The sequence below is a fragment of the Copadichromis virginalis genome, linkage group LG3, assembly GCF_057382275.1.
Source record: "Copadichromis virginalis isolate Kocher_CV1m ecotype Utaka linkage group LG3, C_Virginalis_male_GT1.1, whole genome shotgun sequence".
Lineage (NCBI taxonomy): Eukaryota > Metazoa > Chordata > Actinopteri > Cichliformes > Cichlidae > Copadichromis > Copadichromis virginalis.
Window position 1 is genome coordinate 53,530,983 of NC_140620.1, and position 27,901 is coordinate 53,558,883.

Consider the following 27,901-nt stretch of genomic DNA (forward strand, 5'->3'; position numbering starts at 1 on the left):
CCACCCTGTCTCTAAAAGCTTGTGACTTCTATCAGTTTTAATGCAGAAGCTGCTGTCTATCAAAGAAAGCAGCCATATTCTTGTATTATAGTACATTTCTCTCTTCTTGGTTTATTTCAAGCACTTTTAATCACACATTTGTCTCTTTTTGCTTTGAAATTTGATCAGCTGCGTTTTCATTTATAGCGATCTGCACTCATCCTTAAGATGGGCTGACCCGGTCACTAAAGAGGTGATGACTCACCATTTGTACGGGCAAATAGAAACTATGTTGCTGTAAATACCCCGCTGAATCACTACTGTGTAAAAGTACACGTTTTAAAGAGACATTTGATCAGATAGAGGGTGGGGTCTCATATCTGTATTAGACATTTAAAGTATTTTACTTTAATTATTCCATATCACAATAAGTCACCTTAACATGCTTTATATTGTAAAATAAAAAACTTAAAATATTACAGCAGACCACCCACTATGAGCAAGCACTTGGTGACAGTGGGGAGAAAAAACAAAAAACAAACTTTTTAACAGGAAGACGCCTGCAGGAGAAGACCAGGCTCAGAGAGGGTTGACTATCTGCCATGAACGGTTGGTAGAGTTGAACAAAGGTCTTAAATCCCTTTAAAAATCTGTTCTTTCAGGTGCAAAAATGGTTCTTTGAAAGATTTTCCTCACATCTAATTAAACCTCACTATGCTCATTTACTGAAAATTTTTTAATGAAAAAGAGGGTAGGAGGGGTGTGTGTGAGATAATGGCCAACCAAATACTGGAAATAACAGACGATGCTTCTTTAAATTCAAAATAGGCTTGCTTAAAATAGCCTGGGACAAATTTAACACTGCAGTAGGAACAGTTATATCATCCATAATTTTTCTTTTTACAACTCAGAAGACACCATTGTGATCGTCCCCTAATTATTACACTGAAGTACACTCGCATCAACATAACATCCTAATCTAATGTGGTTTGTTTCGTATATGTTAAAAAGAAAAAAAAAATGTATACCAAACAATGAAAAGTCCTTTATTGCCATCAGAACATGAGTGAGAAAACCAGAGACAAAATCTGACAGAGTGAGGAGTCGACTGTACAACCAGCATCCACGCAGACGCACGTGCGCGCACGCACACACACACGCAGCAGTCTTTCAACAGGACGCGAGGGATACAGATACATTAGGGAATACAGTACTCACACAATGAGGTATAAAGGTAAACACAAACATACCACGCAAGGCTTCATCCTCCACTCGCACACATGCAACTGAACCAAGGTACAAATACTCAAGTGTTCGATCATCCTCTAAAAACACAACATACAGGTGAGCAGAAATGTAAAACAGCAGCATCTGGGTCATCTTGAGTCAACCACACTCCCATTCGTCTGTCTCTCAAAACCTTTGGTCATGTGGATGCTTGCTTGTCATGCACAATGTCGCCCTTTGTAATTTCACAATTTAACACTTTTGAAACTCTGAAAACTTGTAAGTAAAAGGAACCGGTCCCTTCCTGACTCGTACCCGCCAACAGAGTGTGTGTGGGGGGTTGGGGGTCTGGGCAGATATATAAGTATTGGAGGGGGAGAGAGAAAAAAAACAGAAAAATCAGTCACAAATAGTTCTTTTTCCTCTCTTCATGGTAGAGTTTCTACGTTAGTTGGACATTCAGTGTGTACATTAGCAGCAATTCTAGTGAATGAAACAATGGCTTTGTAAGTCAGATTAACAACACCCCTTTTTTCCTCATGCACAGGACAGGCACCACCTACTACTCGAATGGCCATGCAAGTTAGAAAAATAGACTGCAAACTCACAAGACAAGAGAAATCAAAGTTCATCTCCACAGAAGAGGTTGATTTCACTTCAGTTTTTTATTTCATATTTTCTACGATGTGGAAAGAGCAACAAAAAGAACTTGAGAGCGACAACCAAGACAACAGTAACAACATGAGCAGAGAGCCGCTGAGGTTTTCGAGTCCGTCTCTTACTCCGTATGCCGAAAACAAAGAAAACAAATAAAAAATTACCCCAAACCGCCAGGTACAAAAGACGGACAACCTCGCTCGCTCAGAGTTTTTGGGTCCTCTACTTTTGCACTACGCGGGCAACCACGCCGACCTGGTGTGTGTGTACCTGTAAATGTGGGCCTGTGTGTCGTGTGGCTCTCATGTCATTTTAAGCTGTCCCGTTCCCACAGTCTGCAGTCTCCAGGCCCTCCCCACCCCTTCCCACGTCACTAGCAGCACCCGTCCCAGAAAAGGTGGTCGCGCTCCCTCCCCCCTTTCGTGTGCGTCTGGAGCTGTGCACTGCAGTGGTTTTAATCAAGACACTAAGTGTGGCTGGAAGCTAGCGCCGCCGCCCCTCTGACACAGAAAGAGGCACGGTGTAGTTCTCTCTAAGTCGAAATCTTAACAGTTCAAGTGTGCGGTCGGTCTGGTCTCAGCCCATCCTGTTTGCGGGGCTGCACCGGGGTGCCGGCCCTGGAACAATTCCAAGGACCTGAAACAGGCGAGAGGAGGAAGAGACGCATGCCGTGACAACGCCCCTCGGGGCTACGTTAGGTTTTCCCCACGTCATCCGCTCTCAGTTTAAAATTTTTGTTGTTGCCAAATGTCTCAACTGTTCACACACAGACAGACACACGCGCCGACCCCGCTCCTCTTCCATTCCCCCACACTTACCTCCCCTAACGCCGTCCGTTCTACGCGGAATGAGAACAAGCGCCTTGAATTTCGCGTTTGGCACCAGATTGAATTTTCCTCACATCGGCCACCCACGCCATCTGTTTCTGCATCCTCTTTTTTTTGTTTTTGTTTTTCCTCATCACTCCCTCACAGATCTGTTCTCTCCTTCAAACCAAAAACAGAAAAAAAAAAAAAAAACCTGGAAGAAGAACTCATTTTCTTCCCCTCAAAAACAAACTTAATGGAAAAAAAAAAAAAAACTCAAGTTTTTTTTGTTTTTTTGTTTTATGTGTTTATATATATATATTTGTTTTTCAAATTCAAGGCACAATGTCTATCTGTATTCCAATCCGTCTTCACTCCCAGGTTCAGTGTGCGAACATGGCGTCACATGAGCCGGACTGTCTGCTCATACAGCTTTACATCTCTCCTGTGTGCACTTTAAACACCGTTATAAAGAGATGTGTCTGTTTTGGTTGAGAGAGCGACCGCCGAGTCGAAACCAGTGATAAACAATGAACAAAATTAACATTAACAGAAATAAAGACAAACAGTTCAAAACAAAAAACAAACAACAACAACAAAAAAAAAACAAAAACGTCTCGTCCTGTTTCTCGTGTTTCAGTATTTTTAAAAATCAAGTCATATCCACCAGCTCTTTTTTGGCAAGCTAGTTGTTTTTTTCCTCTTTTTTTTCTTTTAAATAAGCACTAAGTACTGATAGATAGGATAGCATACACCGTTAACGTGTGGTTTTAAGTAGATGCGTTTGTCGTTTTTTTGTACTTTTTCACTCTCGTAGTATGAACTCAGGTATTTTGTCAGGTACTTTTTCACTCATCTGTTTAAGGTTTAAGTTAATGCAAGCAGGGACAGAGTTTGCCATGGAGTCTTGCTCTAGACTTGGGTTCGCAAGGGTTCGCTCGTCTCTTTATGAGACCCCGTTGACCAAGGTCAGGGTCTCGCTGGGCGAGGTCAATCCTATGCTGGGGGAACGCTTCGAGGGCGTTCGCTCTTCCTTCTTGGCGGTGGTGCCGTTCTCCTGTGGGTGCAAAACGTAGATCAAAGTGAGAATTGTCACTGAGCTAAAGCTGAGATCACTGCCTTGTTTACCACAGAATTAGATCATTTTTCTGCAAGCAGGAGGGGAACACGGTGTAACTATGCTTTTTTAAGTACATAATAGCTGCCCTCACCCTGAGTGCTTCATCTCATGAACAAGCTAAAACTGCAGTAGCCCTTGTTCTGCTCTGCTGCCTTGGTGAACGTAGCGTTAAGAAAGAAAGGTGATAACCAATGCTGTGAGAGATTATCTCTGAGGGGCGTTTTAGTTTCTGTCATGGCAGCAAAAGCAAAGATAGCCTGGCTAAGTTCAGCCTGCTCTGTGAGAGGAACTGTCCCCTGGTGAATCAATCACCTCATTCACTTAGAATGAACGCAAATGACAAAATGAACTTCAAAATGTAGCCGATATATAACCGAAACATCGGGGGTGGGGGGGGATAGTGTCTGTGCATATGTCAGCTTGTACCTTGGGCTCAGGGGCAGCGTGGTTTTCCTTCTGGGGCAGGTTCTGTCTGCTCTGGGACTCGGCGCGGGATATGTAGTCAGCAACAGTCACTGGAAACATTGAAGTCTGTTAGCTAGAACAGCAGCTGGGGTGTGTTCATTCTGAAAGTGGAAAGTAAAATAGCTAAACTAGTAAAAGGACAGCAACTCACCACTTTCTGGCTGTCTGTCACGGCTGGTTGAACCTCCCTCTGGGCGGTTGCCACGGTTACGGCGGCGGCGGCTTCGGTTGCGGCGCTGAGGCCGGGCTTCTTCATCTAACAGTCAAATTAGAAAATGTAGATCATCTCCCTCCAAAAGTTTCGGATTTCTGCTCGACTAACTACGAACGCACGGCAACAAGTTTCAACAAGGAGAACGCACCACCGCAACTCTCACCTAGTCCGTTCTCACTCGGGCCGGCCTGGCTGTCCGACTCTGCAGCTGCGTCCATGACACTGGGCTCCTGGTCGTTCCGGCGGCGGCGGGATCGTCTGCGGCGGTCTCCCATGCCTTCACTGATGTCTGCGTCAGCCAGCTCTCCTTCACCCTCCAGCAGGGAGTATGGATTACTGTCTGGGTCCTTCAGTACTGTTCAGGTGACAAAACAATAGTTTAACACTTGTGTATCATTTCTTCCATTTAATGAGTGCAGTTTTAACATAACGACCTGCAGTAAACCTTTTCTGACTGAAGGATGAAGCTTAGAGGTTTTTCAGGTTTTTCCTCTTCACTTCATTAAGAGGACCACACCTTTCAGGCTCAATTACAAAAAACTGCTTGCCCGCTGCTTCTCGGAAAATCTTCAGTAGCTGCTTGCACCAAAAATACATTTGGTTTCTTAATCTTAAAGTTCTTATATAGACTGTTACTAAGGTGGATGTTCATGTTAAACTTAGCAGTCATAAATAAAGAAGTCAGCTCAAGTAAGCTGCAAGCTCGGGCAAGCTCAGGCTTCAGACAGCTGTAAAGAGAAGAAAATTGTTTCTCCCATTCTTTGTTATGATCTTTTGGGAGAAAAGAGATGCCATATGTGTCATTAGGTACAAAGAGGGTTACCTGAGCTGATTGAGTTCGAAGGCTTGGATCCTGGCCCTCCGCGACCTCGTCCTGAGTTGGATCCTCGGCCCCTACCACCCCGTCGGGATCCCCTCTCATCGTTGCCTATTCCACGGGGCCTCTGGTCTCGCTCGGTGAGGTCCTCTGGCTCAGAGGCATTGGACAGCTCAGAGTTTGTGCCTGCATTAGGTAGACAATCAAATAAAAAATTATTTTTAATTTATTTCATGACTGAATCTTATGTTGTACTATTACTGTATTGTATTATTACAACCGCACGTTAAAGTCAAATTTGAACTCTGTAACTCTCACCATATCCGGAGTACTGACTGTTGGAGGCCCTTCGCCCTCTGCCGCGGCCCCCGTAGGTTCGAGTGTGGAGTGAATTGGTGCTTTCATCTGTCAGGTAGCCTTTCTCTCGATCAACACCAGGGCCCCCGGTTCGGCCGGTAGGCGCGCGGTACCCAACCCCGATCTGACGGAGCTGCTCGTCAATCTGCAGGCGCTCAAGGCGCAGCTGCTCCACCTCCTACAGGTCGGGGACAAATCGCATTTAAGAGCCTGTTCCGCGAACAGAAAGGACTCAAGAGTCCACTCACACAAGATTATTCTGTTGGGCCTAGAGCTCCCATCCGTTGTGGGCCTTGCTTTGCTTTGGTTCTCTTAATAAGCCTACTGCTCACCACTAGGTGGCAGCAATTGGTGAAGTTCAACCTGAGCATTCTCACAGAACACCCACTTGTGTTCACCTAGTGATTTTTAACAGATGGACCGGCTGACTGCGATAAACATTAATTCATAGTCGAGGGTTGAACAAGCAGCTGTATCTGTCACACAGACACAGGCATGCCTGCCATCAATTACAGTCTCTTTTTTTTTTAAGCAAACTGCTGCCTTTACACTTTTAGAAATGCACCCCCCCCCCTTTACTAAATCTCTAAAGGATAACAAAGAGCTCCACAGTCTGCTTGCTCACATGTTCTCAGTCAGTTCAAGTCACAGATGCTGAGTGGTTCTGCAGAGATTGTCCAGTTGGTTGGATCTCTGTATCATCTTGCTGGAGAGGATACCACATAAGCAACAGCCAATAAACCGATAACCTCTCCCACAGCCCTCTAATAAAACAACTTGACAGCAGGGATAAACTTAAAGGTATCAGTTTATCAAATTTGATGACACCTTCAATAAATTAAAAGCTTTTTTTTTTTTTTTTTAAATAGTAGATGAGTGGGCAGTGGTGACTAATGGCAGTTTAGAAGTGGGTGATCTAGAGGAGGATTTAGTGGGGAGAAAGGTCTCAGTTCACGGTGTGACAGCTGTCTCCACCAATGACAGCTGAACCTCAAGGGAAGTGTGAAGGAAGGGAGGGGCGACAGGAGGGGGTCTGATGTTATTTTTGAACACTGAGGGTCCAGATAGCTGGTAATCTATACTCAGGCATACTCTCCACCCCATCCCGTAGAGAGGAGCTATTTATAAAAGCACATGAGGTAAGGGCAAAATAAGGAGCTCTCAGCAGCTTTCCTCATGTGGAGCTGGAAAGTTGAGAGACAGGTGACTGATACACACCTGCTCCACGTTCCCAAAGAAGAAGAAATAATTGTTGTGGGATGAACACATGTATTCAAATAAAGTCGAGGTGGCAGAGACAGAAAATACACTGTTTTTATCTTTTTCTGTCACAAAAAAAAGACAAAAAACAAAAAGCAGTGGTGCCATCTACTGGTAAAAATGGAAGACTGACAAACCTGGAGATAGGACACGTGGTACTCCAACAGAGCCTGAGCGTTGCTGATGTTCTCCTTGGTTCCCACAAACACAAAGGGAACCATGCCCTGAAACAACAGCAGAGAGTGGGGGAGGAATTAAAAGCTGAAGGTCTTTTTTTTTTTTTTTAAAGAAAGGAAACAGATAATCATCAGTTTAAACAATGAGCAACTATATACTTAAATTGCACACTCAACAGGAGCATACCAACCCATCAGACCACAGTTGGCTAACCAGCCCAGTATAACATATATGCTGTGCAGTGGGCTGTGTGTGGAAAGCAAAGCAAACTCTGTGACAAAACAAGATACAAAGCAGCAGCAGAACGAACAGAGTCAAAGCAGACAGCACATGGGACGCTTGCACGCTGCTGCAGTTAAGTAGCTTTTCTGATTGGAGAGACGAGGGAAGATGGATGGTGGAGGGGGGAGGGTTGGGGAGGTTATAGGAGGGTCTGGGAGAGCAGCCGATCGGTCCATTCACCTCTTTGCTGCTGGCAGTGTCGTCCCTGCCAGCCCCCTGCCTGCCTACCTCCTCGCGGGGAAGCTTTTTGTCGTTGTCTCCCTCGATCCTGACACGGACCACGCCCGACTTGTCCACAATCTCCTGGATGACTTTGCCGTTTTTGCCGATGACTTTGCCTGCGCAACGGGGAAAGCGGAAAGGGTGTAAAGAATGTTCCAATCAGGAATATGGTGTGGTGATGAAGCAGAATGTCAGCAGCAAAATGAACTCAGGAATGTTATGTTGTTCACTCACCTACAAGGTTCCTGGGTACCTGAAAGTAGTCTTCCTTGAACTCGAGATACTCTCTGGCCTGCTTCACTGCCTCTGGGGTCTGTAACAACACAAACAATGCAGTGTACGGCACATAAGAACCAAAATGAAAGTATGCACAGCAAAAAGTTTTTATTCCGTTTCAGTGCATTATTCTGCACTAAAAAAGAACCGTGGCCCTTATGAAGTTTCAATTTTATTTATACAGCACTAAATCCCATCAACAGGTGTCTCTACCTTACAGTAATACAGAGAAAAATCCCACGAATCAAATGACTCCTTTTCAACAACCACTTGGCAACAGTGGGAAGGAAAAACTCCCTTTTAACAGGAAGAACCCTCCTACAGAACCAGGCTCAGAGAGGTGCAGCATTCTACTGTGACCGGTTGAATGTCGGGGGGGAAGACGGACACGCTGTGGAAGCAGTGCTGCTCTAGCCAGGACTCTGACAGCTTTGCTCAGACTCGGATGTTTGCAGTACTTCTGCATTTATCCGTTCGTTGTAAGCTAGCGAGTTCTCATTAACTTCTGCCTGCTGTGCTGCCCTCTCTCATTCAATAACAGCCACATGCACAAGTCTAGTGACCAAATATACAATCTAAAAAGTTAGTGCTTAATGCAACTCTCACATTAATTAGATAAAGTAATTAAAATCTGTTTCATTATTATTATGCATGTTTTTAAATTATTATCTCCAGTGGCTTCTGGGGCAGGCGGGGGTGACCAAAGTCCAAATCTGAACACAGACTTTGACAAGCAGGCAGTTTAGTTTCTCTGCATTTCTACGCACTGGCAAAAACTGTGAAGAGTCAATATTCTCAATCCATCACTCATAATCTTATGTTTTAAGACATCCCTACATCCAATAAATCACCTCATGTCGCTAATTAGCCTATAATTGCCATCTCACACTGGCAACAGCCTGAATGGATCAACTGAATTGTTATTCCATTGATCCAATCAGGATTAAAGTTTTAAAATAGTAAAAGAGAACCAAACAAATGTTATGGTTTCAGTGCTTCAGATGATATTTGCCCACCTACATTCACTAACAGTGAACTGTCAGTGCTGTATGTAAAAAAGGATCATTTGTTTTCTCCTGCTTGCTTCTCCAAAAACAGCAGCAGAAAGCCTCCTTAACCAGCGTACCTCTCCATAGATCCTGAACGTGCAGCTTTCCTCCTCCAGCTCGATCGCTGTAACACCAGGCACCTTCCTCGCTTGCTGGATGTTGGCACCGTGGGAGCCGATGGCGAGGCCCATCAGGTCCTCCCTGACCCTCACCTCCTCTTGGTACGCCGATGCTAACTGCTTACTTGTCTAGGAGAGGGGAAACGCAAGGTTGCTTGCCAAGATGCATGGCTAGGATTTAAATGATCAGGGAGACACATGTAGTTGACAGAATGTATTACCTCCAAATGTTTGGTGGCTTCTTCATTGCGGGACATTAGCATAAGCTTGGTACGGATGCTCCGGAAATGCATGTCGCTCAGAAGAGCTGCACGCTTTACTGTGGTTTCATTTGTGGACTGAAGACACAACATAAGACACACAAGGCAACAAAGGTTCAGAATCAGGTAAACTAATACAACAAAAGCCATAACCGACTCGTAAAGACGATCCAGACAGAACAGACATTCAATGCCCAGAGCAAGAAATGCTTTGAAAAACATGTTCCTAAACCACAACAGACAGTCATCCGGGATGTGTAGGGCATGAACCCCTTATTAGAGAGCCCTGAACTGAAATTTGGGTTAATTCTACAGCGGTAAAAGATGGTGGTAGAAGTCAAACTTTAAGGAGAGGGAAATTAAAAAAAGGTTTTTAAAAGTTTATTTTGGGCCAAAGGCTTCACATTTTTAAGTGGCTTTTATCAGAGTTCTCTAGCAGGCCCATAGATGTTTTTTTAATTGAGATAATGCTTTAAAATAACTGCCCAAATAAAGCATTGCAGAACGGCTGCTGTGTGGCCAGACTTTTTTCTGGTAAAGTTATTCAGCTCTAGCAAATTTATAAGACTTAAGGTCTTCGCAATTTACGATTCACACTTCTCTTTATTGACCACAATCCAAAGCACTGCTAAAATGCTCTTTCTGAAGCTGAAATGTAAACTCTTTGCCATCACTATGACACAGTTGTAGTTGAATTATTCCATGATTCAAATATCCCTACGCTGGGCCCAAACATCCAGGAGTTTGGATTTTAAGATGTTTTTAAAAGTTAGTCATCTAGTGAGCTCGACTTAAAACTGTTTACTTTCAGGGGATCGCTTATATTTCTTAAATACAGAAGCATTAGCAGAAGTATACAGTCCTATAGCCTTTACAAACATTTGTGAATGAATGTCTACACACTCAGTCACAAAGTAGCAGTGTGTGTATACGGTACAGTACTTTTGTGCATATAATGTTAGCAGCATTATCTGGATTCACATCTCTTCGTCTGTCTGCCTTCCCTGATGTTCACATTTGCGAGTGAGATTTTTTGCTGCTGCTTTGCATCATTCCTTCACGTGATGACATAAAACAAGGCCATTAACTTGATCAGGAGGCGTCTGCTGAAGTGTGTGTTCAGAGTACTAACCAGCACGATGAGCTCATGTGTTTGGGCACTGTAGAAGATGCAGTTGGCTCCGATTGCTTTCCTGAAGTCTTTGTGAATGTTGTCGTTTGCACAGCTGTCGATAAAACAATCCAGAGCAGGGTCGATCTCGTTATTCGTTTGGCAGCACCGAATCATCATTACACGCATGATTGCTGACAACATATGAGAACTCTAAGGGAGCAAAGTGCTTGGATGTGTAGAGGCATGAGTGAGGGGTTGTTTATATGCAGGACTCACATGTCCCTCAGGTCTTCTGGGACGGGGATGGGGATCTTGTGGAAGGTGTTTCGAGAGGCAGGGCTGTTGGGGTTTAGAGGCCTGATGCGCTCTGACGTGACTATCTCGTTGTACGTGGCGTCGCACGCCGCATATTCGATCACATAGAACTGAAAACAACACGGGAGATACAGATTTTTAATAAAGTAGACAAAAACACAGATATATAAAGCTCCGATGGAGTCAAAGATGTGTCGAGATGCACCTCTGCGTCTTGCTGCTAATAAAACTACACTCTGTTGCTACTTTCTTCTATTTCATATACATAAAATCAAGTGAAAGAAGATGCATGAGAGTAAAGATACAGAAAAACACGACAAGTAGTGCAGAAAAAGTGCAGCAGCAAGACCAACACTGCACACTCCACGCTCAAAGGACTGAATTAAAGCCATCAGTCAATGCTAGACATTCCTGCAGGCTCTTATCAGACTGCTCCAAATAACAGCACTACAGCAGCAGCAGCAGCTCCCTTGGCACATTAGCCCTGCATAGCTGTCCTTTCCATATCCCACTGACCCACTATTCAACCTGCAGCTGGTGCCTGAGAGTCAGAGCTCCTTGTAATTATCTGAAAAATTTTAAAAAGACTGGTCCCGTGCAAATCCACTTTGACACAATAGGTCAGGGTGCAGAAGACACACAGAGTGAACGGGACAGGTAATTTGAATGTACAATGTCAGAGTCGATTAGGACAAACTCTTTGGGCCCATTACCCAGCAGCACTTCTTACTACTGGCCTATATTTATTTTACACACAGCATACTGCAGTACTCAGAGCTCCATAAAGACTTACTGGCAGTACAGCCAGAGGCAAAGTGAAAGACGACTGCTTACTGATTAATAAACAGAGAGGAAGCTGACCTAGGTGGATTCTATCACCGCTGCGTGATATCGTCTTCTCAATTATGATAGTTCCTTTCAGCTGAACAGCTCAGTGAAAGCCTCAGGAACTTAGAAACAGGAAGTAACTATTGAGTTTTCAACATATCCACAAAACAAAGATTAGGCTGGATTAAAAGAACAACTGTGTATTAAAATGTACTGAAGTGTTGTCTAATGATGGGCAGACGTTCAAACAGGGCTTGAAACGCAAAGGTAGAGGATGTTATACATACTAGTCACTCTTGCTTTATTATATAAGAGCAGGAAATATAATTTCAGTTTGTGTGTTTACCCACTTATCTCACTTGTTCAAAGATTTACTCTCAGCAAACACTTACTTCTCCCTTCATCATTCTGACCCGCGCCAGCCACCAGCCGCATGGCTCCTGTTCGTTGGCCCTGGAGTAAACCTGGAGAGACAGCGAATAAAAGCTGAACCACAGACAAAAGACAGAAACACGCTCATCCACTTTAAAAAAAAAAAAAAAAAAGACTAAAAATTAAATAAATAAATAAAAAGCATCACCTTGAAAAGAGAGAATGAAGCTGTTTGACTTTGAATGGGACTAATTTAACCCAAGACACCTCAGGTATTAGTTTAGTGGTTAGTAAAAACTTAACGAAACACTTGTATGAACAGCTCCCACTAATATTATGTGGATTCCACATCTATAACTCCCATAGTCCCAACTTTAAAATATTTTTGGCACACCTTAAAAAACCGTTGCAACGAGACATTTCTGGTACTTTTTATCTAGAGCCACGTGTCCTTAAACTTGCATTTCCATGAAAACAAAAACAAAACTCTTAATGCTAAATAGATGCAGATGAGAGGTCTCCACGACTGGGACGTGTTTCAGTTATGGAGACATCTCAAAACAATCGAATGCAACACTTAAATGATCTGCGGGGTCCTCAGATCTCAGTCAGGATTGTTAAACTCACATTAGTGACAAAAATTCTAATTTAACTATGTCACTCTGTAAAAAGCGTGTGGGCTGGATCTATGCTATCGTTTTAGAAATGCTTTTTAAGTCCTTCGTAAAAGACTGCAGACCAAACCATGTTTATAAAAGCCTGAACACAACACATTTAAACAGTTACTTGATGGATAAGCACATATTCAACAGTCCAATAAACTCTGCCACACAGTATTTGATGCTTTTTATACAACTTCCTGTTTGTTACTGTTAAATGATTCCAGCTAGCGGATTAACTTTGGAAGGAACTGCTTCTTTCATTGGCTGTTAGAGAAACGGTCAAAAACACGTTTATTGGGTCTGAATACAACATCACCCACAGCAATAGAAACACATATGCACACATTTTATATACAATGTGTTTTAGATGTGACCTGTAACGTATTTAATCATTATATCAAGATCCATGATTCAAACTTCAGGCTTTTTAAATGAGCCTCAGGAACTCAGGTCATGTCTGAAATCACTGGGTGTATAGCAGACTATGTGATAATATACATCACATAACATAAACTGTAAGTACTTCCAATTAATAATGTGGAAAAAAGTATATGTGATCTAAAATGTGTACCTATCAAAGACTTCAGAATTTTCCAGGATTTTTGAAACGACAGGTGAAAAGTATCGGCGAATAATTATCTGACTGTCGGAGTGAAAAACAAGGCCTTGAGACATAATGTCGGAAAATGTATGTGTATGAGCTGAGTCAGACATATGCAAAGAGCCAGGCCTCACCTCCACCTCCTCTCCTTCACCAATTTCCTTGTGATAGTCGGCTGGAGGAGGCAACCGCACGTCACTGAAGGGCAACTGTCTCTCTGGCTGCCAGCTGTGGAGGAGACAAAACACTTGTCAACCTACCGACAATCACAGGTAAATGAAACGCTGTTGGCTGAAGCTCTTCTAAGTCACGTCACACTCGGATTGTAATGGTATGGGTACGTATTACCCACTCACTGCTGTGTAGCACATTTACAGACATAATAACAATAACAGTTTTAAAGGTTCATTAGGTTTAATGAGGAAGCCCAGGGACCGTGGCTGGTCAGTAAGTGGAAAAGTTGTCATTTTACACTCAACAAGAATTTAAAAATGACTCAGAAGCAGAAAAGTGAAAGACTTGCAAAACCTAAAGCTTGAGATTAATATACAGTATATAGCAGCTCATTCAGTTTGATCTCTCAACTAAGTTTTTATAGGACTTTTCTTTTGAGAGCTTCCATCCTCCTTTGTGTTTTGTTTTGGTTTTTGTGGGTGGAGCTTTATTATGTGGTGTGGGTGGAGCTTTTATTATAGAAAGTAGCAACAATGCTTTAACATCGATAACAAAACAAACCAAAGGCATACAAATATCCTGATGTTTAAATTTTTATCCTCTACAGTCACCCCAGGACAAAGAGTATCAAGACTTGTTGTTCGTGTTTGTGTAATAGAACAACATAAGCACAAAATCCAGCTGTACTATACTTGAGCTACAACAAACCAACCAAACCACACTCACCAGCCACTCTCTTTGATACACCTTGCTAATATTGGGTTAGACTCCCTGACACAAGGCAGGATGGGATCCATCCTTTTGTTTATGCCCTACCAAATCCAAGACTCCTCAGTCTTGGACTCCTCCGCAGTGATTTTCCAATTTTCTCTAATCTGCCATCGGTCAGCCTGTGCTAACTGCAGCCTCAGTTTCCTGTTCTTAGCTGGCAGGAGATGCACCTGGTGTGGTCTTCTGCTGCTGTAGCCTGTGTGCTTCAAGGTTCATCAGGTTATGCATACCTTGCTTGAACAAGCAGTTATTACTAGTTACTGTTGCCATTCTATTGTTGTGTAACACTCTGGCCATCGTCTTCTGATTTCAACAAAGCATTTTCACCCAAAGGCCTCTTGCACCGGGACGAGCAGGGCGAATGGCCGGATTTGAGTCTGACCCGTGGCCCTTTGCCACATGTCTTCCCCTTTCTTCTCCTCCCTCCCCCTCCCTCCCTCCCTCCCTCCCTCCGCTTTCCTGTCACTCTTCACTGCGTTGTGCAGTAAGGCTGAAAAAGGCCACACACAAAAAAAACAAAACAAAACAAAAACCTCTTGCATTGGGTCACTGAATATTTACTTTTTCTGACCAGTCTCTGTAAAGCCTAGAGATGGCTGTGAGGAATATACCAGTAGATGAGCAGTTTGTGAAACGCTCAGAACAGCCCATCCAGCACAAACCATGTTAAAAATCACTTAAATCACCTTTCATCTCCCATTCAAACGCTCGAACTTCACCAGGTTACCTGACAAAGTCTAAATGCCTATATAAATTTACTTGCTGCCATGTAATTGACCAATTAGATATCTGTTAATGAGGAGCTGAAGAGATGCATCTAACAGAGTGGTTGGTTACTGTACAAAATGCTGATGCTTCCATACACTGATAGAATAACTGTGCACGTGTCCTTGCTTACGCAGGTTCTCGCCGGGAGATCCCTTTTTTCACACCATTGGAAATAAAAACAGAGTTTTTGTTGCACGTGTCAGATCAGGAACTCTGGCAAGAGGCTTATCAAGCACTTCACTTCCTGGTTAAATAACGTTTTTAAAAAAATAATAGTCTATTTCATCTTTATCAACTGCACAATTGATTTTGCCTTTATGTGTGATAAACAGAGAAACAAATATTCATTCAGTCCAGTCCATTGAAAGGCTTGCAGCTGTGAACGCCACTCTATTAAAGCAGAATCCTTTCAGATTAAGAAAGGTTAGAGTCCAGATTTTTGTAAGGATTTCAGTTATTCTAAATTCAATTAAAAATAACCTCACTTTCTTTGAGTTAGAGGCATAGGGTATTTAACTTGTGTGGTTCACTCGTTGGCTTGGAACATCTCGAACTGGTAACCTGCACAGAATTTCGCTACCTTGGCTCCCAAGATGCCAAAACAAAGAAGTTATCTGAAAGCCGCTGGTTTATAAAGCCTTGATGGGTTGACGGCTAAAGCTTGACTTAAGACTACTTCCCATCCTTAAGTTGTGGTGGAGGGTTAATGGTACAGGTTACGACGTAGATCTGACGCAGACGTATAATTCACATGTAAGGAACATTTCAGTTGCTACATTATGAACCATACAGACTCTGCAGGTCATCGAGGGCCAGTTTCATTTATGCTCAGTCAAAATTAAACATGGAGATGCAATGTTTAGTTTTTATGCCGAACAAATTATCAATGAACTCCCAGAAACTGCAAACTGCTGCAACTCAGACCTTTCAAATTAAGCCTGAGGCACTTTGTTTACCACTATTAAATAAATTAATAACTAACTTCTTAAACTGTGCTTTACCTTTACTCCTTTTCTAATTGTTTTATTGGTTAAATTTAAACCATAAATTTAATTATAAGTGCCCTTACACCGTCTCATGCTTCTCAACTTAGCTCATAGACTGTTACATTTTATGAAGTACTTCTGATTGCCTTGGGGTTCAAATGTGTAGTAAACTTAAACTTGAAACACTTGGTTGAATAGTTTGATATTTTCATCAGTTTTGCCTCCCCATTCATTCTGTTGGTAGATAGCAGACAGCAAAGTGCATCTGCCTTAAGCAACCAAGTCACGATTTTCAGTGCAAATTTAAATCAGTCAACATCAGAACAAAAAATATTTTCCACTAACCAAGTCTCAATTCTTTTTAAGACCTTTGATGGATTTACGTAAGACCTTTTGCTTCTATTAAAGATTTATTTTTAGATTGATGAATTCAATGCCTTTTAGAATAAGGATGAGTAGGGACCCTTCAAAATGAGTCATCCTTTTTTAACATTTATATTCTAATCACAAACAACAGAAAATGACATTTATTAAAAAAATAAATAAATAAAATTTATTCCGGGCTTCTCATTGATTTTCTTTCACAACCAAATTGTGGTGACCCCAAATGGGTCTCATCTTTCACTATAGACCAAAAACATGTACAGTTCATTCACCATCTTATACAACCAGCTGCTCCAACAACTACGTGTGCTAAGGGAAAGTAAAAGGAGAAGGAAGGATGGATCCCAAAAATGACACAGGCCACCCTGTTGCCACCCCTCCCGAAGCACATACCATGGGTCACTATTTTTAGGAGCTCCCTGATCTACACGCTGAGCCAAGTAGATAAAGAGGGACGAGTTGGGTGGTGGAGGGGTGGTAGAAGGGGACAGTAGGTGGGGCTTGGAATATAGGAAAGCATGCCACCAGGGTGGTGGTGCGAGAGGTGGGGGTTAGAGCAGGAGGTGAAAAAACTGTTAGAGACATGTATGGACAGCTGCATGCCAAACACAGGTGCTGAACAGGACAATTTTTGATGCCTTGCAACATCCTAAACCAGGCATACTGCAGCTAAGGCTAAACAGGAGAGGTGCACAGGAAGAGCATACTTACTTGTTTTCAAACACAATTGTGAGCGAGTCTTCGTGGACATCTTTGATATAACCCTAAAAGACAAAAGAGAGAATTTTTATTCCCATGAATGCACAACAGAAAGACAGATGGGTGGGGCTGTGAGCATTTGATTTTTTTTTGTGTGTACATGTAAACAACACAGGCGGCTGTGAGCAATGTTAGACTGATACTGTGACTGGAAATACAAAAGGGAAAAAAAAAGCGCATCTTGGGCTTTTTTAGAAGCCAAGACATCACATCGCTGACACAATTCTCTGGCTGTGAATTCTGTTGGATAAAGTGACGAGGAACACTGACTCCTCCTGACAGCACAGACAGCTGGGAAATCTCTCACACACACGCTCACTCCCTCCCTCTCACACATACACACACACACACACACGCGCGCAAACAACAACAGAATTAAAATCCAGAAGCGAGCCCTCTTCACTGTGTGTTTGTGTGGGAGATTTAAAGACAACAATTTTACACAGGACTGTTCAAATGAGTGCGTGTACAGGCATCCGGGCCAGCCTATAGGGGACAAAGGGGTTGTACAAGTATTCTTGATGGTTTGTACTGTAGGGGGTGGGGATTCACCTGCTGGAAAGATGCTAATGTTGACCTGAACCTGGATAAAATAAATGTTTAGACACGAGGGAGATCCTGATGCTCCAAAATACTGCGGTATAAATTTATACCGCAGTATTTTGTTTCTCATTGATTATGAATTAAAAACAAAAATACCTATCAAAAAAAACCTAATTTAAGTATAAATTACAAGATTCATTTTTATTTCAAAGTTTGCCTTCGATCCTTTCTGTTTCAACTTTCCCTACAGCTAGATGGTCAGGTCACTGTTGCAGCAGTTTGATGTCATCCGGCTACAGGACAAAATCCAAGCCTGCTGACTTAGACTGCAGCAAACGGTGACATAGTTCTGGTTCTGGTGTTGGAGGGGCATCTTTCACCAGTACCTGCTACACTGTAGCTCATCAAGGCTGCAGAGCAGAAATTAAGTCTGTACCTTCAATCCAAGACGACACAGCTGTGGTCTAGCCGCAAGATAAGACAATTACTGGAGATGCAACTGATTTGTGCTCCATTATTTACTGTCACAAAGTATGTATAGCATTAATTATTAAATAATTTAACAAAGTGTGGGTGTGCGCCCTGGGTACGGAAATGCTGAGAACACATAAGCTCCACACGGGAATCATGATACAGGAAGACAGAAACATGATACCACATTAAAAGTTTTCTAAATCCACTTTGGTTTTGGTTGCATAGATGTCACACCATTTTTATTTTTTTGCAGTCTACTCTCAGATATTAATGCTAACCACCACTGCCTCAGTTTTGAGAAGGTCCTGGTTAGCATTCACACCATCCATCCCTCTATACTATACGTCATCGCAGGGTTCCAGCTTCAGAGCAGATTGGCCTTTATCACAGAAGTCAGCAATGCCAACCGATCGGAGTTACAAAGTAATCACCCTTCAGTTTCCACAGATCACATGTGGTGAGACAGCTGTGTGCATGCCCTGTCAAGTTAACTGCCCCTTACACAAGGCACTGCTAGGTTTGTACTACAGTTGCCCGTGTCCACACTTCAGCCTTAGGCCAGCACACACATGTGGTCACTAAGATCATTTGGAGAAAAGATGCCAGGTCTGCAATATTCCTCTCACAGATTTTTCAATATAACCAGCCACTGATCAGACTGGGCTTATAATAAAATATAAATAGATGAAAAGAAGGCAGTTTAATGCACAAGCTTCAGTGACATAGAGAAAAAAGGGAATGTCCCAATGTTTAAAAATTAGTCTTCTCAGTTTTCCCATTGTGTTTTCTGCTGCAAAAGAAACCATATAGAGTGCCACTTTCCTGACACTTTAATAAACACGATGCCCATTCATAGCTCAACAGAAAACAAAGTGGTAACGGGGTGAATGGTGGTGGAATTGAATAAAATCCTTTTATACCCATGTGCCAATCACGACAGGAAAGGAGGAAAGTAGCAAAGCTTTCACCCCACTCACCTCCATCACGGGCAAAAATATACACTAAAGAGAATCGCAGCTATGTGTCAATGACATCGGCCAAAAGAGCTGTGAAATAATGGACACAGCAGAGTTTCGTGGAAAGTGTTTGACGCCAGAGCCAAACTGTCACCCCGTAAACCAGAACAACAGGTGAGGCAGCATGAGGAGGGTAAATATAGGGTCATCACTAACCCACCATGTGCTCCACCGGCCAGCTGAAAGGTTGAGGAAAAAAAAGACTGAAGACGCAGGCAAAGAAATGGGCTATCTAAAAAGCTGAATCAAAGATGTTCTCTAAAACTAGACAGAGTTGGTGAGGGTGAGTAGGGTTTATTTCCCTATCCCCCAAAACGGTTTAGTGTCTCCTCAGTCTGAAGCTGCCCCTTAAACCTTACAATCTCTCGCAGAACCAAACCTGTGAGCCTGACCACTTAAGACATCTGAGAAAAAAAACAAACCAAAACATGCTTGATAGTATAGTTTGGCTGCCATCTTAATGTTACGTCGTAAACAAGCTGTGACACAGCAACAACAAAGACCTGAAGTCATGTGTCTGCATGTGAAAGTGATCTTTCTGTTTAAAATCAGGCAGAATTGAAACCAAAAGCGTCAGTCAGGGCAATAAACATGAGACACGCGGTACAGCGCTGTAGCTGAAACCTGGGCTGGGCTACAAAGCAATTATGAAGAATGTGAGCTTTGATGTAGCATCACATCACACTTGCACGTAGGAGCTGCACAACAGCTGTCTGATCAGCAGCTCGCTGCCCTTTTTAAATGTTTCCATCCAGGGTTTCATTAGCGGACCTGCCGTGTGTCGCTTCAAAACTGTTTACAGCGTGTTTTCACGCTGACATGTGATAAAAGAAAATGAACACACATAGGCCATGCATGGTGATGTCAAGTGTGCCTAGCCTAACTGCTAGCTACGGCTAGCTGCCTACACCACAATGGCCAGCCCTAATTGAACGCAAAACCATCCCTGTTCGTCAGGAGTGGACCCACGCTAGCATTAGCAGAGTACCAGTTAGCGAGAGCTGAGCTCAGAAGAGCGAAACCTAACGTTTTGAGAAGGAAACAAAACTTTAACTGGGACAGCTAGAAACTACGTTTGTAACCTGGTTACCTTGTAGAAGGCCCCGTTCGAGCCGCGAACTTCCACGGCCAGCCCGTCCATACTTGTCGGTAGATCCCCACGGCTGTGCTTGTCTGTAGCCGCTGTGACTCCCTGCGAGTCCGGTAGCGTTACCACCCCCAGCTTCGCCGGCCCCTCGCCGCTACCCGGCCGCTTGTGGATTTCCAGTGTTTCGGGTGGAGGAAGAGGGGCAGAGGTGATGGGGTTGGGTGTGATGGTGTCAACTAATGCAACGCAGACGCCGTCTCCAGCACCAGTGAGGAGGAACCGCTCTCTGTTTTTGTCTCAGTGTCGGATTTGATTGCCGCGACCTAAAAGGGACCGCCACGAGCGATGGCGAGGTCTCGACGTGCGCGAGGAGAAACGAGCTAATGATGCTACCGCTGAGGATGCTAGCTGATGGGCAATTAGCTGGGAGGCTAGCTATCAACACCTTGATCCCGTCTGTTTTCAGGGATGCTAGTAGGCTAACATTTGATAGCCCGGCTGCGTTTGCCTGGCTGTGCGTGTGGCGCAGTCGCTGCGTTGAAAAGATTCTTTTCACAGAAGTCGTCACCGGGGGTCGCTTCTTCGGTCTATGGTGTAATTTTTCAGCGGCGTTTCTTTCCCAAAAAAAAGCATTCGTGATGCACTAGCGCCCGGCGATTCCTTACTCCAACTACCCGTTCCCTCAACACACACACACGCCGATAGAGTGAATCAGAGAGGGACTGAATGACCTCGAACACCCCACCCCTCTACACGGAGACCCACCTACCGGGAAGTCCAACGTTATAATTGGCCGAAGTAGCTGTCGGTTAGCTTTAGCTTTCATTAATTGGTCAAGCGAATAAGGGCTGGTCTATAAGCGCAACCAATCACACCCATAGAGTCGCATCCCAGCACAATCCATTGGTTTTATCCCTTGTCAGTTACAATTTTACTCGAATTGACTGGCTCCCATGTCTAAATTTGCCCACTCATTGATGAGTGAGGACCACTAGTTATTGTGTAAACAGCAGTAGAGTGAAGTTACTATTTGTGGACCATTCAAAGTTACATTACTCTGTTGAAACAGCCACATTGAGACTGGAAACGCAAACCTTTCCGTCCAGTGGAGATCCACAAAGTTTAAAGCTGGCTAACGCTTACTGGGAGAGAAGTACACGCAGTGTTGGCAAATCTTAGGTAAGAAATCCTTCACTGAGAAGACCAGATATGGACAGGGACTGTTGCGAGGAAACAGCTGCGAGAAGCAAACATGAGAAGTCAGAGTTCATGTGGAAAAGACACTCTACAAGAATACCAGTATTGTGCAGCCCCATATGTACATATAATATGTATGGAAGAGAAACTGATAAATACAGGGGCTGATGTAGCCTGTAAAGACTTGACAGGCCCAATAAAAGAATAAATAAATAATCTACTTTAACAATGATGAACATACTGGGTTTTATTGCCTGTAAATAAACAGGGCAGTGTGCGCCATAGTCCTGCCAATCACCCCCTGCTAGTAATGTTCTGCTTGACATGTAGAAGGATATTTCCACGTCTTTGAATCCATTTTCTTTGCTGTATAATCAAAAACAGAAAAAGCAAGCAGGAGAAATCCCACAGCCAAAAATCCCCCAAATTTAGTGGAATGTAAAAACTTGATTGTCATTTATTAAAGCACAACGAGACATCTGCTTCTAATATCATATCTCCTTGGAGGTTCAAAGCGATGTTAGTTCCGCTGCCAGCAACCGCCGTGGTGCGAGGTGATCATACAAGCCCAGGGCACGAAAACAAAATCATCTTAAGGACGAGGAGACTGACAGTCAGCATGAAAACACGAGAGCCCCATCTCTGTCCAATGAACACCCTCTCCACCTAACTTGCAGCACATAGTTGATCATATATAATTTGACCATATACACATAATTTGAGTCATTTATTGATTTTGCTCCCCAACATCGAGCTATAAGAGTCAAAGCACATTTTGATTATTCGTCAATTTTATTAACTGCTTGTTCAAGGAAAGCCCAGAGACACAGCAGTGCATGCCTTATCCTCTGTCATGTGGTTGTGAAATACCTGTTTGTAGATGGATAAGATGCCAATTATAAGGAACACAGGGAAAGAGAACCCAGAGGAGACAAAGCAAAAGTCCAACATCTTTAATCGGAGGTTATGCAGATAGTGAAGCAAACAAACCAAGTGAGCAGTAAGCAAAAAGTGAAGATTAAAAATTAATTTAAAAAAAAACAAATGAACAAGAAATGAACTAAAAATGTGATACAATTAAAAGTACAACAGGAAAATTGAAAATAAAAAGAATATCGAGGAGCAAAAGACACAAAAGAAAGAGAATATTCTGATAGTGTCATAATGGCCAAATGCGTTCTTTAGCTTCTAGTTGTTGTTACTGTAATTGTTGTTTAACAACAACAAACATTCAGTTTTATCTTAAGCCATGTCACTTTATTAATATTAATGTCAAAGGACGTTTAGTTGTTAGTGGGAAAAGATTAAAATCTCGATATTTTCCGCTTCAACACCTCACGCTCTCGTGAATAGCACGTTGCCGTCACCCAGGGACCGCTGTATGACCACGTGGTCCAGTTAGCCAATAAGAAGGCTTCCGGCAAACGCGCGCAACTTGATTCAGGAAGTACGTGTTTAAGATTTCAGCTCGTCTTCGTGTTTGAAAGAAATAGTTCACAAATCCACAAACCTCCTGTATGTTTGGATACTAAGGACAATAATTAATTGGAAAATGTCCGGTAGTACCGAGACAGCAAACATATCGTCGCTTGGGAAGGGTGACACTTTGCATCAACAGGGTAAGAAGACAAGTGGACTGCATATCTACTAGTAACCCTATATTGTAGCAATAACAGAAAGTAGATGTAATAAATTAACGTAGTTTAAAGTATTATCTATTAATGTATAAATAACGATGTTATTGTTAAATACGAAAGTAGGCTCTTTTAGCTTTATTTTCTTGCCAAATTTACTATTGTCCGTTTAGTTTGGCCGTCCTTAATTACTTCTCTGCATTTTGTGCCTTTCCCCTCAGTCCTCGCCTCCTTTCCACTGTGTCACATGACTGAAGAAGATCTGATCCAGAACCCGCAGTTTTGTAAACTCCTGGCCACTCTGGCACAGCATGTGGATCAAACCGGACTCACCGCTCCGCTGAAAACAGAGCTGGACAAGGTGTCTGTCGTTCCTGTTCCTATTTGTTCCTATTTGTTTTTATCAACACAGAAGTTAATCAGTGTAGAGTTTTAAAAAATAATTCAAACTGGGTCATGGAACAGTTTTTCTTGTATTTTTTTGTCTTGTACTATTCAGAAATGAGGAGTCATAATTTGTCACACCTCTATGGAAATGAGATTTTAGTCCACTCATTATGATTCAATAAATAGTCTGTGACTTACTGACCTCTACTGGCGAGAACTAAGAATTGCAACAACATGGATCGACCCTTTCTCTGCTCAAGAGAACAGTCTTTTTTTTAAAAAAACTGAAAAATACTGGAATAAAAGAAGCTGTTTGTTTATTTATAGTTTTAAGAGAGCTAACGTAACCTCTGTGTCGTTTACCAGAGAAACAGATTATGTTCGAATAACCTGCTCACTGGCAAATTTTCTCCTGCAAAACCTGAAAAAGCTGTGTGGATAGCCAGACATGTAGTGAGCGCTACATGGACTAAACAGCTGGACTAAATGTATCTTACAATGGGTTTTGTGAATACAGGCTTCAGGCAGTCTGAATATGTTGTAACAATATTTCATTTCAAAAGCTTTATTTGCATTGGATTGGTCATCAGAAGCCACAGAGTCAGATTTTTACATGTAAAGTGGAAGTTTCAGGTTGGACTACAATGTTAAAATCACAGAAGTCTTTTATGTTTGGTCCATATTTGTATTACATTTTATTTTCATCTCCTATAACCTCATCAGGTAACAGGTGAACGATTGCATTTAAAAATGAAACTGAATTCAAATAGAGACCCTGATCTTTATTGACGGGGTTACCATTAATGCTTTGGTTTATTTTTCCAGCACCCATAAAGGTGCTTAATTCAAGATGGAGCGACTCATCGTTACCTAAGCCTGATCAGCTGTTCTCGACTCCAAATCTCAAAGGTTCCTGTCTCAGTGTTTAGGGTCTGGCTCCAAGTTTGTTAAGCCTTCTTTCTAGAACTGGGACAGGATCTGACCGATTTTGTGAGGTACTGTGTGAGTCCTTACATGTGTGAGTGTTTTGGGTTTTTTTTCCCAGGCTGAAAAGAAGCTGCAGATTCAGAAACTTCAATGGCTGCGCTCCGAGAGCCTGCACAGAGGGCTGCAGGAGATGATCCAGAACCACTGTGTCAGGAAGCACCATGCCACTGTACCCCCTGACCAGAACATGGTACATTTCACTTCTTTACACAGTTTAAAAGTGCATAAAGAGCTATCAGTGAGCTATGGACAGGCTAACAAGCATTCATTGTATGTTCTTTGTCAAATTTTGAGCAGATTTTCATCTCGCTGTACGGCTAAAACGACTTTATTGAATGTTTTTTATAGATAAACGGTCAGATAAAAGTTTATAGACAAAAGTTTATCACATGGAGTTTTTAATCGATTAGGAGACTCTTACTAATGATGATCTTAAAAAAAAATACATATAATAAAACAAATAATTTGCGTTTGTTCCTTTATAGTTCTATGAGACGATGGAGAGGTGTCTACTGGTGGCTCAGTGTGTCAGGCAGCTGGATCCCAGTAACACAACAAACCAGGACCAGCCGTCGGTCCTGGGCCTGACCCCCCAGCTCGTGATGGAGCTCATGCCTTCCGAGAAGGTGAATCATAAAATTCAGTACATGCAAGTTAAAATCTGTTTGGGATGTGCTGCATCTGTTTAGCGTAAACCCATAAAAACATGCACACCACCAGAACCGTTTGGGAAACTTCTTTTAATATTCCTTTTATTTTATTTTATTTTCTTTTTTTTGATAATGAATTCAAACTACAAATGCTTTCCTCATGCCCACGCTGTATTTTCTTTACTAGAATGTACAAAGTCTGAAACAGGGTCTACCAAGACAGCTGGAGAAACATCTCAAAGAAAAGTGTCTGAGCCTTCTCTCTTACTATCAGCCTGAATGGGGTACAGCAGCTACAAACACTTTCACCACATGGCTTCATACCACGTCATTCTGTTCACTCGACACAACGACTAACCTGCTGTTTTGTGATTTCTTCTAGAGCATGAGAGCGAGGGTCTAAAGATGGCCAAGCTGTCTCATCTGTCAGCACAGCTGGACAAAGAGAAGAAAAGAGCAGAAAGTCTGAAGGAGACGTGCAGAGAAAACACGGTTCTTCTGCAGAGACAGACTGAGCTCTACCTCACTGTAAGGGAATGCTTTTAGTGGGGATATCGATCAGCAGTCCAGTCTATTTCATGCAGTTCTGTGTTTACTGTAACGCTATAATTTTACTAATGAATACCAGTATAGTGAATTACTATTCTTCAATTTAATTTTGTTACATTTTATTTCTCACATTAAATTTTTACTACAAAATTAAGAGGAAAAAAAAGTAAGTTTTATGCTTTCATCAATCATCCCAGGCTCTTTCTTTGAGTGAGGGATTCAGCTCATTACATTAACACTGACAGTGGATTAGCAGACACCTGAAGCCAAAGTATTGGTATCTTATTAGAAGTGGAAAAAGCTGGATCCATGAATTCCTGCACCTGTGATTTTCTGCACACTGCATCATTCATCAAAATGCTCATTCTGACTTGACTAAGTGGTTATTATCCTGAGACCAACATTTATAAGGTATCCTTGAGGAAAAACTGCATCAGCCCATCATTGTCTGGTTCTGCTTTTTTATTTTGATGAAATTAAAATGTATTACAAAGTTCTGATATGAGCAAGTCACCACACCACATATAATTTTAAACTATTATATAAACAAACTTGAACCGCAGTCAGATTTGATAAAACATGGTTTTAAAATGCTCGGGTCAGAAAGCCAAAAACATGGGGCGCTAGTAGTAATAAGCAAGCTTGCAAGTCACAAAGTCACAGTGCTAACTAGCTTCTTTTTAAAGTGATAGCACTGCAAGCATGAATTGGTCGAGGCACTTGGGGAAGGGGGGGAATAAGGATATGCTTCGAGGAAATGTACTCACCACATTAAGCTGCATGAAATGCGTAAATGTGTTCTGTTTGCTTAGTCACTGTTTGCTCTTTTCATACACAGGAGCTGACAAAGTGCATTCAGCTTTTCCAGTCTTTCATCTTGAACCACAGGCTGAAGATCCAGACAGATCTGGACAGGAAGAAATTGGATTACTTTGAAGGCAAATGTGAATTAATCTTGCAGAAGATAAAGTAAGCCGTTTTCAGTGCTTCAGTACATCAGACTTGGTTTCTATATAAGGCCATTTGCATTACTCTAACGCTCTCGTAAATCAGATAGTTGGACTGCATTTCGTACTAAGAATGTTTTAATCCAGTGCTGATAGTCCAGTCGTGACTCATAGTCAAAAATGAGATGCATTAACTATACACACATTCCTGTTTCTCATGTTCATTTTTAAAGGGCAGAGATGGTGGAAATCCAGCTGGATACATACACGCCTGACTCGATTTCTGCTCACAGAAAAATAAGGCAAGACTAAAATTCTTCTGTTGAAGCTACATTCTGACTGATCCCTTTGTCCAAACCTAACCAGCTCGTCGGATCTCATTTTCAGGGAGAAGCTGGAGTCTGAGCTGAAGGCGTGTAAAGCGGAAAAGCAGTCTGTCGAGTTAAAGCTGGCCTCCTTCGAGATCTTGGGCAAAGACTTTGAGGCGCTGGCCGAGGAGTACTGCAGATTACGGCAGGAGATGGAGATGAAGAACTGGGCACTGAAAGAATTCACCCAGTATAACGACTAAGTGAAGGGCGTATCTGATGCTGACACATGCCAGCCTTGCCCTCATCCCGCTCTGGAATTCCACAGAATGACATGCTGGCTTTTAATTGTTGGACACTGTGGTGTGACGTGAATCAAATAAAGTTGGCTCTGAACATTGCTCTGTGGTCCCGCCGTGCCTTATTCACGCCACAGACACAAACTGTGGGCCTTTAGCCTGCAGTAACTTTGTAGCATGTCCATATTATTTCAGATAACAGGACTCCTGAAAGTGCCACTGAAGTGGTTCAGGCTTTTTAGTTTAAACCTGCTTTGCATGATTCACAGTTCAAAACAGAAACAGTCTGATTCTTCTTCCCTCTGCCAGAGCTGCAACGTCCTTTGACATCATCTACGAGCTGAGTCCATTGATTCATCTGGCTTAATTATTGATACTTTGCTGAGATCATCATGATGAGGGCATGAATATGAATTTGTGCCAAGAAGATGCAAAATTGCATTTATTTATTTTTAATCACCCTGCAGTCATAAAGAGTCCTTCAAAAAATTCCAGATCCGCATTAAGTTGACTCCAAAACATTTGCTGGACAAAATGTTTGCATGACCTCCACATGTTTATGAGTAATGCAGAGATTAATAAAGCTATTCATTTGAATAAGATAAGCACTGTTACAGTAAACTTATAATATCTTTCATGTGGCTACATTAACATTTTGGATTGCTTTCTAATATTGACATTATTGTTGTTATTATTAGTGGAAATTCATACATCTTTATGGACACTGAAAAGTGTGCATGTCAGTTGTAGGTGGAAGAGCATGAGTGAAGCATCTATTCAGTGCCTCAGTCCAACGTTGTCT

The 27,901-nt window shown here is 42.4% G+C and overlaps 2 protein-coding genes across 3 annotated transcripts; one reads left to right on the forward strand and one right to left on the reverse strand.

Annotated features, from left to right (window-relative positions):
* Positions 1-1,004: 1,004 nt before the first annotated feature.
* On the reverse strand, positions 1,005-20,900 carry fxr2 (FMR1 autosomal homolog 2). Of its 2 annotated transcripts, none has more exons than XM_085451693.1 (17): positions 20,145-20,900; positions 16,974-17,026; positions 13,314-13,407; positions 11,937-12,008; positions 10,678-10,826; positions 10,420-10,513; positions 9,249-9,365; positions 8,986-9,156; positions 7,818-7,896; positions 7,590-7,699; positions 7,040-7,126; positions 5,604-5,820; positions 5,292-5,471; positions 4,632-4,823; positions 4,406-4,510; positions 4,216-4,304; positions 1,005-3,726 (listed from the first exon to the last, which is right to left on the reverse strand). In XM_085451693.1, the coding sequence occupies exons 1-17, from the start codon at positions 20,193-20,195 to the stop codon at positions 3,616-3,618; spliced, it is 1,971 nt and encodes a 656-aa protein (XP_085307819.1). In that variant the 5' UTR covers positions 20,196-20,900; the 3' UTR covers positions 1,005-3,615. The 2 variants fall into 2 exon arrangements, with proteins under 2 accessions (XP_085307819.1, XP_085307817.1); XM_085451691.1 differs by having other exon boundaries at positions 7,542-7,699.
* A 1,730-nt stretch (positions 20,901-22,630) lies between these two features.
* Positions 22,631-27,201, forward strand: haus4 (HAUS augmin-like complex, subunit 4). The gene is made up of 9 exons (XM_085451694.1): positions 22,631-22,957; positions 23,194-23,333; positions 24,405-24,536; positions 24,832-24,972; positions 25,184-25,280; positions 25,379-25,524; positions 26,384-26,514; positions 26,726-26,794; positions 26,880-27,201. The coding sequence occupies exons 1-9, from the start codon at positions 22,891-22,893 to the stop codon at positions 27,061-27,063; spliced, it is 1,107 nt and encodes a 368-aa protein (XP_085307820.1). The 5' UTR covers positions 22,631-22,890; the 3' UTR covers positions 27,064-27,201.
* Positions 27,202-27,901: the final 700 nt, after the last annotated feature.

Coding starts and splice junctions, on each gene's coding strand:
- fxr2 (XM_085451691.1), bottom strand. CDS start 20,195: ATGGACGGGCTGGCCGTGGAAGTTCGCGGCTCGAACGGGGCCTTCTAC. Junction 13,408..16,973: donor ACAATTGTGTTTGAAAACAA/GTAAGTATGCTC, acceptor TCTCCTCCACAG/CTGGCAGCCAGAGAGACAGT. Junction 3,727..4,215: donor ACGCTGCCCCTGAGCCCAAG/GTACAAGCTGAC, acceptor TTGCACCCACAG/GAGAACGGCACCACCGCCAA.
- haus4 (XM_085451694.1), top strand. CDS start 22,891: ATGTCCGGTAGTACCGAGACAGCAAACATATCGTCGCTTGGGAAGGGT. Junction 25,525..26,383: donor AGACTGAGCTCTACCTCACT/GTAAGGGAATGC, acceptor TTTCATACACAG/GAGCTGACAAAGTGCATTCA. Junction 26,515..26,725: donor TTAATCTTGCAGAAGATAAA/GTAAGCCGTTTT, acceptor TCATTTTTAAAG/GGCAGAGATGGTGGAAATCC.